This window comes from Danio rerio, chromosome 22 (assembly GCF_049306965.1).
Source record: "Danio rerio strain Tuebingen ecotype United States chromosome 22, GRCz12tu, whole genome shotgun sequence".
NCBI lineage: Eukaryota > Metazoa > Chordata > Actinopteri > Cypriniformes > Danionidae > Danio > Danio rerio.
The window spans coordinates 40,376,740-40,390,657 of record NC_133197.1 but is presented as its reverse complement, the minus strand read 5'-3'; the positions used below and the strand labels follow the sequence as shown (position 1 = coordinate 40,390,657).

The 13,918-nt window shown below is 40.7% G+C and overlaps 1 protein-coding gene across 7 annotated transcripts; it reads right to left on the bottom strand.

The window, feature by feature from the left end:
- Positions 1 to 2,852: 2,852 nt before the first annotated feature.
- Positions 2,853 to 13,700, bottom strand: si:ch211-284e20.8. Of its 7 annotated transcripts, none has more exon segments than NM_001099265.1 (8): positions 2,853 to 3,218; positions 6,429 to 6,624; positions 8,013 to 8,108; positions 8,390 to 8,503; positions 8,597 to 8,763; positions 9,925 to 10,003; positions 10,582 to 10,695; positions 13,432 to 13,659. In NM_001099265.1, coding segments are annotated over 7 exon segments (921 nt in total). In that variant the 5' UTR covers positions 13,633 to 13,659; the 3' UTR covers positions 2,853 to 3,218; positions 6,429 to 6,474.
- Between the last annotated feature and the right edge of the window lie 218 nt (positions 13,701 to 13,918).

Below are 13,918 nucleotides of genomic sequence, written 5' to 3'. Positions count from 1 at the left end.
ACGGTCCTGGAGAACTTGCTCATTACAGATACGTACCCCTGTATACATTTCTGGAGAGCACAAAATATGCTTAGGTTTCCGGAACCGGCCCCTGGACATATTCAGACTGAGATGATGTGTTTATTTTAATGTTTTAATAACTGTTCTGTTGTAACAGCAGTGTGTCGATGTTCTTGTGTGATGAAAAATAATGTGAATATCATAATGTGAAGCGACGCTGACAACGGAAGTGCGGATCCAAACGCAGGTTTATTATGGTCAACACAGGGACAAACAGATGTACACAGGGAATCCAAAGTTGTGGTCAAAACACAGGCGGTCAGTACAGGCAGGCAGCAAGAAACGTAAAACAATCGAAAAGCAAGGATCAAAAACACGGCAAGACAAGCCAAGGAAAACGGGTGGTTATGTTCACACACATTATAACAAGACTCAGCAATGTGTGTGTGTGTGCTGTATAAATAGTCCAACTAGTCTTTGAGCAGCTACAGCTATTTGTGTTAGCAATCAACAAGGATTAGGAACCGGTGTGTGTGTGTGTGTGTGCAATGCATGACTGGACCTTGTAGTTTATATAATGGCGGATTTGTTGTGCTTTGTTTACCAGCGATCTGTAAGGATTAGATGATTAGATCGCTGGTGATTGTGACGACAAGAGGCATTGCTAGACAAAAACTCTACTGGGGCACAGCTCCCCCTAAAAAAAAATAAATAAATAGAAGAAATTATATATATATATATATATATATATATATATATATATATATATATATATATATCAGGATCATAGCCAGCCTGTTAAAAGGGGCGTTTTTTTTTTTAACCCAAGCTTTTTTTTAACTCCTCTTCTTCGCGCTCACTCGCCGGCTGCGACAACTCACTCACCTCCTTGTGGAGGGCTTTCCTGCCGCAACCAGTTTGTCCACTTAGCTCGCAGGGTTATGTCGTTTCAATAAACGCAACTTTTCTTTTTGGAGAGGTGCTTTGAAAAGGGTATTGTTTTGTCAGACAGTGCCACCTGCTGTTGGCTTGGGTGAAGTGGCAGGTATGGAGACCCAACGAGAGGGGTCTTGATGCAGACCTGATGCAGTGCAATCTGACCTGCATCCAATGCTTTTGAATGCGCTCTCTTAACCCTACCCGTCACAGTGACGTCACTCACACCATATTTGCGCATTGAGTCTGACATTGCATCGCTGAGTGATGCAATCTCAGCCTGCATCATAAAGGCTGCATCCAGATACTATTGCCCATAGATATATAGTCTAGATCAGTGTTTCTCAACTGGGTCGCGGGAACATTTTCAGTGGGTTGTGGAGTGTGTGGTCGAAAAAAAAAAACTAAATTTTTTACTTATTTTGCTTATACCGGAGTTTTATTTTGAAATGCGTGCGTGACAACCCTACCGTTTGACATGTTAAATTTCATTTAATTATTGCAACAAATATGTCGAAGCACAAGTACGACCCTGAATATGTAAAGTATGTATATATATATTGACGGGAAAAAAAACTTAAAGTCTCAGTGTCATATGTAGTGAGGCGCTCTCATAAGAGAGCATGAAACCTTCTAAATTAAAACAACATTCAGAAACCAGAAAACATGTTTTATTAACAGTTTATTATTATTAACAGTATTTGTCATTTTTACTTTGTAATATTTCTATAAGTTGATCCATTTTGTTAAACGGCAGCAATAAAATAGTATTTATTTGTAAGTCTTGGTAAATGTCTTATGATGTATCTGTCACTACTGTGTGTATGTTAACAAATAAATACAAATTAAGTGCAATTCCTGAATTTGTTATTATAGTTCCTAAAAATATGATGACCATGTAAAAATGTGGGTCCCATGGCCAAACCAGTTGAGAACCCCTGCTCTAGATATCCCATAAGGACCATGAGCATGCGTCAACAGATGAATTACTAGAATGTAAGCATTCAGGATGCACGTGTAGCGAGGTTGCAGAAAAGAAACGGGAGCGCTAACATTTACAGCAAGGGAATTACATCCGATATGGTGCAGAGTTTGTTGTTGTATTAGAGAAAAGTTATATTAATCACATATTATATATATTATTGACATAATGCTTTCAGCGTATTATAACAGCTCGTCACCCAGTGATAAGCACACTGGTGGTTCGGCTAAATTAACGTTAAAGTGAGCGGCGTTCATCTGACAGGTCCATTTGCGATAGATAGCACTCTCCCAATGGATATTGCATAAGAGGAAATGACCAAGCATCCAGCCCCAAATATACAACTACCTACAAGTCTTTGGATGCCTACAGTGTTGTTCTGTGTGGTCATGTGCAGGAAATAATGCTCCATGATGACCAGATTTAACACTATAGGCCATACATATGTGCTGTTCATTCATTCATTCATTCATTCATTCATTCATTCATTCATTCATTCATTTTCTTTTCGGCTTAGTCCCTTTATTAATCAGGGGTTGCCACAGTGGAATGAACCGCCGACTTATCCAGCATATGTTTTACGCAGCAGATGCCCTTCCAGCTGCAACCCATCTTTGGGAAACATCCATACACACTCGTACACTACGGACAATTTAGCCTACCCAATTCACCTGTATGTCACCCACGCGAACGCAGAGAGAACATGCAAACTCCACAGACCACACAGTAAGGCCAGCTGACACAGTCGAGACTCGAACCATCAACCTTCTTGCTGTGAGGCGACAGCACTACCTACTACGCCACTCCGTCGCCGATATATACACACACACATACACACACACACATACACAAGATGTTGATAATACTGTCACAATGCTTTAAAAAACATTCAAAAGCTGTTCAAAAACACAAATTTAAACAAAGTGAAACATACTTCAGGGTGAAATATCACTCTTTTTATGCAATAATAGTAATTTACATATTTTATTAAAGCTACTGCAGACAGAAACCTGTATTCTGGAAAAATCTGAACCTTAAAATGACAGCACATCTGATGTCTTTTAGGATATATACGTCACGAGTATTAGTAAAAGTACTCAGCAGACCCCCTAGAGCAGAGTCCTGGAGGGCCGGTGTCCTGCAAAGTTTAGTTCCAGCCCCAATCAAACACACCTAATCAAGCTCTTACTAGGCTTTCTAGAAACATGCTTAAAGGTGTCTTGAGGCAAGTTGGAGCTAAAATCTGCAGGACACCGGCCCTCCAGGACTGAGTTTGGACATCCCTGGCCTAGAGGGCACTCCACCTATATGTACAGTCCACCAGCATTTGGATGAGTGGGGATGTGGTGGTTGATGTGCAGCGCGAACTGAAGACTGAGGAGCGGGGGCCGGGTGGTTACGAGAACTGAACACTGGATTTCCGGAGTTTTCCAGGAGACAGAACAAAACGGGAGATCGGTCTGAAATACGGTAGACTCCCGGGAAAAACGGGAGTGTTGGCAGGTTTGTCATTCATGGCTCAGTATTCTGTAATATTAGAGTCATGGCAGTTCTAAGTGCACCTTTAATCAATAGAGAATGGTAAGCAGGCAGGGGTCAAAACCAACATAGGTTTATTCTGAAAACGTCCCCCTATATACATTTCAAGAGTTCACACTTAGCTGATGATTTACAAAGCTTATTTGGCATGCTGTCCCGGGAGAGAGCCCCGAGCTCAAGGGCTCCTCGAGCCCGGGGCTTCCTCCCGTTGGCAGAGCAAGAAGGGAGCCTGAGCTCGGTGGATCTCAGAACTCCCCTGCCGCTGTAGCTAAGGGAACGTAAGGAATTAGACCAGCTTGATTGTTATGTATGTTGAATGTCTTTGGATGGTGGGAGGAAACCGGAGAGCCCGGGGAAAACCCACGCGGACACGGGAAGGACATACAAACTCCCCACAGAAACACTCACCGGTCCTATCGAACTAGGACCGGCAGTATTCTTGCTGTGTGGTTCACAGTGCTAACCACTGGACCGCCGTGCCGCCCAATTACAGGTAAAGGAGGAGAATAGGGGAGGAGGGGGGTTTCTTCCAAACGAAGATAAAGTGAACTGAAAACTTAGACTATTTATGGTGCCTTAGGGCTCATATGATTGGAAGATTAGTGATTAGCAAATGCGAGACTGGACGTGATAAATCATAAGCACGTGATCCTCTCGAAATTAGTTTATGAATAAACTTCACTTCTAAAGATCGCAAATTATGTAGCCAGAAGTACGTGTGACTGCATTTTGTCTTTAAAAAGAACGCTACGGCGCAGATTGATGCTATTTCTTTCCTTGCTTACCAGCTGACCACTTGCCTTCATATGGATGGCTTTCCTGCTGTTACCATTTTGTCCAGTAGCTTGCCGCGTACGTCGGCGAACTCAAGACGCAGAGCGGAGTTTAAACGCAACAATGGCGTTGGAGTCTGGCGAAGAACGGTTCCAGGAAGCAGGTTAGACAAAAACAGAAGCCAAAAAAATAACAGGGTGAGAATGTGGTAAGATCTGAAACCAGGAGGCCACAAGGCCTTTTCTTTTTCTGGTGTATTTATGAAAACACTGTCGGTTGGGTTTAGGGTAGGAGGAGGGTGGGTCAGTCGATCGGTCAGTCGACACTGGCCTCAGGTGAATTTGTGTGAACAAAAAGTGCAAAAAGGTACCTCCTGGGATGTATTTCGCGCTCTCCAGAATTGTATACAGGGATACGTTTTCAGAATGAGCCTGGGTTGGTTAAAACAGTGATGTGAAGGGTAATCAAAAACGAGCAGTTCAAGAGACAGGCAAATGTAATAACAGTCCAATGTAGGGATGCCACATGACAATTCAACACTGTGTCGAGATCCCAAAGCGTAGGTGTTTCGAAAAACTGCTCTGTAGCATTTCAAAACCTCCAGGTCATGTGACTAAAGCGATTCACGGGATTGGGGAATTTCGGAAGTATTTCAAGAATCTGTGCTTGAATGACAGGGTCAGAAACGAAATTTCGCACATAGCCAAGTGTGGGGTCGTTGCTAAGGATGGAAAGTTCCCATCCCACTTCGTTTTGGGGTTATTATTAAAGAACCCCCAATCATGCCCACCTTCAAGACACCAATCCTGCCTCACGGTTGTCACTTTTGAGCGTCAGACCAATGTTAAAACAAAACACTACAAGAACAGAGGAATAAAACCCCAAAATTCAAATGATCACCCTGGATTCAGACGCAATTTCTCTGTCCGCCAGTCAGAAACACTAATGACTCCATTAAATCAATTAACATGTCGTTCATACAACGTGGGTTACAATTACTCAATTCGCGTACCAGTATCTTGAAGCTGTTTCAGAGCAATACCTAAAAACCACCACTAGGTGGCTGTAGAAACGTGTTTCGAATGTTTTTAGCCCTCGACACATTTGCTTAGGGATGGCTAACATGAAACTGATGTTTCGGCACAGTGTTGAGATCCAAACGTGCAGATGTTTCGAAACACCTAGGTCATGTGACTGAAGCCATTTAGGGGATCGTGGCATTTCACAAGTGTTTCAAGAATCTGTGTTTGAATGACAGGGTCAGAAACGAAAACTCGCACATTGCCAAGTGGACTGCACACGTCCCAATTCCTGGGTTCAAATCCTGGCTTTTACAAAAAATGTTTGGAAACACTGCTCTGAAGAGTTTCCAAACACCCAAGTCATGTGACTAAAGCAATTCATTTGAAAGCCATTCACAAGCATTGGCGAATCTGTGTTTGACTGACAAAATAAAAACTCGATCGCACATAAATCAACATGGCTGATTTATACTTCTGCGCCGAGTGCATGTGTACGGTCGCATAGCTTTCGATGTGGCCACCGCCGACACTGACCTTTTAAAAAGTGTAACTAACGATCACAACCATGTATAGCGCAAGCTCTGTGATTGGTCAGCTTGGTAGCGCTGATGAATGTGGGCAGAGGTGAGAACCATGAGCCCGATGGAGCGATTGTTTACAAGTGTCCCGTGAGGCAGCTCCAGATGCACACTTTTGTTCTGTGTTTACCTCATGATTAAATTAGTTGCTCGTCCACCAGCTCCTGCCTCAGAATGAGTGAGTTTGAGCTACTTGTACATTAAGGAAGCGTTCAGAAAATCAAAACATCATTGAAGAAACCAGACACTGAGGACCATCAACACCTACTGCCAGCTTGTGTTTGCTTCAACTATTTCAATGTCTCACAAAGCCACACTCTGCCTACCACTAGTCTAAAGGTGTATACAAGACAGACCAAAACAAGGAGACTTGATAATGTCTAACATGAAACTACTGAGCAATGAATGAGTGTGTCTCTGGTGCTTAAATACTGTGTATAATTAATTATGGCGACCTGCAAGTGTGTTAGAATCCAGATTGCTAACCGCTGTAGATGACGGGGTGTGTAGTCCGGGTGAATGACTGGTGGAGTGAACATATAGCTGGAGTGCCCTCTAGTGAGACTGGTGGGTACTGCAGCTAATACTCATGACACTATAAACATCTAGAGTGCTTCTTCAGACCGTCTGGATCATGTCTGTATTAGAGATCCAGCTCTCTCAGGCCCAGGTGGTGTTTTCGGTCCCCTGGACAGCTACTGGACAGCGGTGGGGCTCTGGGAGGTGGTTCACTGAGGGATGGAGACAGGACATGCACTGATCCCACAGGTCTGGAGACTTCTTGCTGAACAGCCTGGAGAAAAACAAAAACAAATCCCAAACTGGCTGATTTTGATGTAGACTCACACTGTGTCCTGACTACACAAGATGCGACAATTTACATACCAAATGACAGACACGATTAAATATCAGCCAACAAAACAGTGAGGGTCAAACTCCAATTAATACAGATTTAACCTGTTTAACTTTATTAAAAGCTCACAGTCTGAGTGACTGATGTTGTAGTCACAGTTCTGACTTCTGTCTTCAAACCATCTGCTAATAATTTTATTTTTCAAGATCTGAGGTGAACTATCTGCTGCTGCTTTTAGTAGGATGGCAATAAATGTCATGTAAAATGGTATTTCAGGAGTTCACACTTACATATGGCTTGATGATAATAGCAGGTTTGGCATGCTTTTACTGAAGAAAACTCTGAGCTTGGAGATGATTGAGCCCAAGGCTCCCACCTAGTCAATGAGCATGTGAGGGGGTACAAGATCAGGAAGTTCTCGAGAGCTCCCCAAAATGCTTAATGACTCTGGACAGGAGCCATGTATTCGTAGAGACCCCCCCTCCCCCCAAATGGCTAGAAATGCCTGGATATAGTGGTTGGGAAATGAAAAGGTAAAGAGGGCTCTTGCGGGAGCAAAGGGTGACACAGAATACTGCGGGAACCCGAGCAGGGTTGGCATGGAGAGGGCAATGAAGACTCCTGTGGGAGTCAAGGCTGTGGGGTGGGAAAAATTATGCTGAAGTCAAGGAAAAGAGAAGGGGTGATAAGGACTCCGGCTGGATGGGGAGGTGACTCCTGGGGAGTCGATTGTGCAAGGAACACTCCTGACGGAGATAAAGCTGGTAAGTGGCGGCACTCCAGAGACCCCGCCCATTGACTAGTGTAGTGGATTTAGCTTTTTCATGAATTTTCTTTGAACTTTTTGAGCTACTCTGTCAAGTCCTGTTATACTGTTCAGAGGACATCCATGTCATTTGATTGGCTGGCATGCTAGGAACCACTTCTTATACTGCATTCAAAATGGCCGACATACAAACAAGCACTTTTTTTGGGAAGGAGAGAGGTAAAATTGAGCTTTTAAAATGTTTTTTACTATTATTATTACATATATATTTGTTTATTAAAGTGTCAATACATTAAGCTTTCAAAATATTGTCGAGTCACAGCTCGGATTGGTAGAGCTATATTTGGCCAGCTCCAGCAGGAGTCAGGGAAGGTGATCGGGTGGTGGAGACTCCTGCTGGAGGGTGACGGGCAAAGTCAGTGCTCAGGGAACACTCCTGCGGGAGTGGCAGCACTATATATATATATATATATATATATATATATATATATATATATATATATATATATAATAAATATTTATAGTACTGTATTAAAACCATTATTTACTGTAAAGCACTCACCACTGGCTGAAAGATTTCACATTTAACGTCTACAAGAACTTTGATCTCCAGCGTGTCGTCAGCAGTGATGTGTGAACCAGAGCAAAACCCCTTGAGCTTCAGGAGGAAAACAAGAATGTTTTAATGGCATTACTTTCAACTCACACTTGATAAATATGCTTGGATTTCAACTGTGTAGCCTTGCGAAAAACCATAGTCATTTTCAAATTAGCCATTGTCTTACTACAGCATTTAAAGTAAAACTTTAGTAACTACAAAATAAACCAGGGTTTTGCTACGCCATTTAAAGTAAAACCATAGTTTCACTATAGTAAATCCACTGTAAATGTCCGTAAGGGGATTCAGATTTGGACTTTACTGATGAAACGAGCTCTTACAGCAGACTGTGAGTCCTTTGGTGGGCACTGCGTCAGGTCGATCTCAGAGCTGTTTCTCCTGCACTCGCTCTCTTGAACGATGAACTCCACAAAGTACGACGGACCCACAACCCACTGCAAAACACACAACACACACATTTACCCCACCACACACCTGTGTCTCAGGACAGATCTAGAGGATTCACAGACTCTTCAGTGTTGACGTACCTGCATGCTGGCCGCTGTTATATTGACGAGAGTGAAGAGATGTGGGGAAGTGCTCTCTTTGTTGTATTTGCGCAGGGCCATCTGTGTGGTCTCCGATATTACTGGATCATCTAGACGTTCTGCAGTCGGACAGTCGGGGCAAGCTTCTAATATCGCTCGAGCTGTCACTGGAAAATATCCAGGCAAAGTCAGAATTTTACAAAGTCACTATTTCAGTGTATTACACACATGGAGAAATCATTAAAACAGACAATCTTCAGGTAAAGTAAGGGATAAAGTACATCCCGGTGGCTGTTAACAGATTTTTACACAGCTGTCTGGAATACTCAGATTGGTCAGATGCAACATTCGAAGGTATGTTATGTTAGGGATAAAGCACATCCAGGAGGTTGTCATCTCAGAATAAAGCCTGACAGGTTTATCAGCAGCTCATTCAGACGGGCTGGTCTGAGTATTTCAGAAACTGCTGACCTACTGGGTCTGAAGAAAGAAAAATATCCAGTGAGCGGCAGCAGAAGACCACACTTGGTGAAGATTGGAGAAACGTTGCTGCTCTGATGAGTCTCCATTTCTCCTGACAAGTTCGGATGCTCGGCTCACAATTTGGCCTCAACAACATGAAAGCATGGATCATCCTGCCTTGTATCAGCGGTTCAGGCTGGTGGTGGTGGTGTAATGGTGTGGGGGAGATTTTCTTTGGGTCCATTAGTACCAATTGAGCATCAACGCCACAGCCTACCTGAGTATTGCTGCTGACCATGTCCATCCCTTTATGAGCACAGTGTCTCCATCTTCTGATGGCCATTTCCAGCCAATCATCTCAGACTGGTTTCTTGAACACTGTACTCAAATGGCCTCCACAGTCACCAGTTCTCAATCCAATAGAGCAGCTTTGTGATGTGGTGGAATGGGAGATGATCCGGCATCATGGATGTGCAGCCGACAAATCTGCAGTAACTGTGTGATGCTATCATGTCAATATGGAGCGAAATCTCTGAGGAATATTTACAGTACCTTGTTGAATCTCTGCCATAAAGGATTAACGCAATTCTGAAGGCAAAAGTATTCCTACGCGGTACTAGTAAGGTGTACCTAATAAAGTGGCCGGTAAGTATAAAAACCCCCAAAACAAAAGTATAACCTCAGACAAATGTTTCTGCAGTGCTCTAATTGATTTCCAGGCAATTTCTAAGAGGTGATGAAACTTATTTTTGTGTCTGGAATATTGGAGATAAGTGTGTGTGTGTGTGTGTGTGTGTGTGTGTGTGTGTGTGTGTGTGTGTGTGTGTGTGTGTGTGTGTGTGCTGTTGAATGCAGACTCAGCAAACCTTGTTGGACGCTGCAGTTGTAACTCTGAACTTTGATGGTGCTCTCAAGGGAAACGGAGGCTTCACACGTCCCGAATGCCTAATTTAGTTCAGATAACTGTAAACATTATTCAAACTTAAAGTAAATACACTAAAATATCTGTCAATGAACAGTTTCCGTGTTTTGTGATTCACTAGTGCTTTATTTGCGGTGGTGAACTGCATTTTGGGATGCTGATCTCTGCTCTGTCCACTTTTACTTAAAAATTCAAGTCTGCAGCTTAAAAAAGTGACTTTTATTGACATTTAAGTTGTTTGAAGTAATAATATAATGTATGAGAAATAATATCCAGACAAATCAGACTGTAAAGTTACAGAAAATGTGCTGCAGTTTATTACAAGGTATATGTAGTGTAACATACAACACCAACACACACAATACATGACCTTAAACTATTCAAAATGTTCAGAAATGTCTGTTTAATTCAACTTTTCAAGGTTAAAAGTTGCTGGAAGACAGATCCATAATGCAACTCAAAAGCATGAACAAACTGGAGAATATAAATAATAGAAACGTGAATCACAAAATATGGAAAACTGCTAATTCATGGATATTTTCACAAAATAATTGCATGAAATGTGGAATTTAATGTTGTAATAAACTAGTAAAACACTTACCGGTAAATTACCAATGTCCTTAACAGCACAGGATTTCCATTTCCTTCTGCTGATCACATGACATTGTGTTGCCAGAACATCTAGGGTCAGGTGTAAGTGATTTATACCATCTGCCTATGAGAACATGCCAAATTAGCATAAAAAAAACGCTTCGTTGTGCAACTAAGGTATTGGTATACTTTGTTGAAAGTATTTTCATCTTTCAGTTCCAATATATATATATATATATAAGAGTAATACCACATGAGTAGCAGTGTGATCCGTCTGTATATCAGCACTGGGGGGAGTTGTGTGTTGACTCGAGTGCCTTACGCCTCATTCACACAGGGCTTCAGCGTCAACACTTGACAGAGGGCGTGTCTGAAGTTGGGGCTGACGCGATCATCATAGCAGCGCTAGCCAATGAAATTAGTCAGCAATAGACCACTGTCTGAGCTGGTGTATTTGCATACAGCGATCTGATTGGCTGTTGCTTTCATTACTGCTTGAAAAGTTGAGAAAGTCCCAACTTTAGTGGCGCCGATGGATCCACAATGCAGTTCCGCAATGCCTGAGGTCACCCATGTAATGTGAATAGGAAGCGTTGATGCTGATGCCCCGTGTGAATGTCGAGTGTCCCACCAGTGCTGATATACAGTAATATCACACTGCTACTCGTGCGATATTGTGTTTATACAACAGTTTGAAAGAAAAAAAAAAAGAAAATCAAACACGGAGAGTCCAAAAAAAATCCACGTGTATAAGGAACTTTCTTCTGCCATTCATACACATCGAAAGCTCACATCAGAACAGCAGAAACAAATGGACTTAGTATGTGGCCTCTGTTGCCATCTTGTGGCTGATGGCGGCCAATGCACAATTTGATGCTCCAGAATGATTTTTTTTTTAAATAGGCACTATTCTACTATCACTATCCTTATAAATAAACTGTATAGTTGCAATCTAAACAACGACATTTTCGCCTAAAAAAAGCCTCAGAAGTACATTCTGTTGCCCAACAGCTGCAATAATTGTTAAACTGTAGAGTGTCCTCTGCTTGTTGCTGTATGTGGGCGGAGTAATACACACGGGTAAAGGGGCTGGATGAGTGCTGTTATTTGCACAATATCGCAAGGCTATTATAGATTCAAGAACCAGACAGAACTGTTGTATATATATATATATATATATATATATATATATATATATATATATATATATATATATATATATACAGTTGAAGTCAGAATAATTCGCCCCCTGCTTATTTTTCACCCAATTTCTGTGTAACGGAGAGCAGATTTCTCCAGCACATGTCTAATCATAATAGTGTTAATAACTCATCTCTAATAACTGATTTATTTCCTCTTTGTCATGATGACAGTAAATAATATTAGACTAGATATTCTTCAAGACACTTCTATACAGCTTAAAGTGACATGTAAAGGCTTCACTAGGGTAATTAGGGTAACTAGGCAGGTTAGGGTAATTAGGCAAGTTATTGTATAACGATGGTTTGTTCTGTAGACTATCCAAAACAAATATAGCTTAAAGGGGCGAATAATATTGACCTTAAAATGCTGTTTAAACAATTAAAAACTGCTTTTATTCTTGCCCAAATAAAACAAATCAGACTTTCTCCAAAAGAACAAACATTATCAGACATACTGTGAACATTTCCTCAATCTGTTCAACATCATCTGGGTAATATTTAAAAAAGACAAAAATTCAAAGGGAGGCGAATAATTCTGACTGCAATATATATATATATACACACACACGCACACACACTTTTTAAAGAAAATTATTCTGTTCATCAAGCTAATCATCATTGATTAAATATAAAAAAATGTTTAATTGTTAAATATTTATTACAATTTTAAATAACTGCTTTTTTATTACGATTATCATTAATAATAATAACATTAATAATAATAATAATAATAATAATAATAGTGTAATCTAGTATATAATTAGAGTGATAGAAGGATCAACTGGCGTAATGAAGCTGAAAATTAAAATTTAATAAATGATTCAAATAAATGATAAACTACTTTTGAACAGTTATTTTACAGTGCAATACACTTCACTATTTTACAATGTCTACTGTATTTTTGATGAAATAAATGCAGCTTTGGTGGGTAGGATAAGCTTATTTTAAAACATTTAAAAATGTTAGTGACCTCAAACTTTTGACCAATAGTGTATATATACAATTGCGGTCAGAACTATTTGCCCCCTTTAAATTGTTTTCTATTTTAAATATTTCCCAAATGGTGTTGAACAGATTGAGGAAATGTTCACAGTGTGTCTGATAATATTTTTTCTTCTGGAGAAAGTCTGATTTGTTTTATTTGGGCTAGAATAAAAGCAGTTTTTAATAGTTTAAACAGCATTTTAAGCTCAATATTATTCGCCCCTTTAAGCTATATTTGTTTTGGATAGTCTACAGAACAAACCATCGTTATACAATAACTTGCCTAATTACCCTAACTTTACCCTAATTACCATAATTACCCTAGTGAAGCCTTTACATGTCACTTTAAGCTGTATAGAAGTGTCTTGAAGAATATCTAGTCTAATATTATTCACTGTCATCATGACAAAGAGGAAATAAATCAGTTATTAGAGATGAGTTATTCACACTATTATGATTAGAGATGTGCTGGAGAAATCTGCTCTTCGTTCCACAGAAATTGGGGGAAAAAATAAACGGGATTTATAATAAACAACAGTATTTATAATAAATAGTAGTAATAAACAGTATGTATATATATATATATATATATATATATATATATATATATATATATATAAAAGCTTAACATTTTCAAATGCATCCACATAATTGGCAGTAATATCATCGCTCACCTTTTTGTGTAGTTTGACATTGTATATTCGGTTGAGTGTCAGGATATATCCCTCCTGTCTCTCTGCATTGATCTGCTCTAAAGCTTCCTCGGCCGCCTTCATCACGGCGGCATCCTGGCATTTATCTGGCATTTGATTGGTGCTGCCATCTTGCCAAAACACACACACCGACAGAACCAAGAGGAAAGGCCGCATCCACATCTCTGTAGAATCACACACGTTTGCTAGAAAGCAGTCAAAGACATGGCAGAGAAATGCAGTTCAAGTCTTTCACAAACCACTGAACTTTCACCTGCGGCTATCAGCAAACACAGCTTTGTTGATCTGACACGGCGGCTGTCTGCTGGCTAGTAAACAGTGGTGCAACAGGTCAAAATCACAGAACTAAAGGCTTGGTGACCCCCCTTACACCCGCCATTAAACATGAACAGAACTACAACACATACAGTCTGAGATTTCTTCCATAAAAGCATCCCTGCTGTCTAAT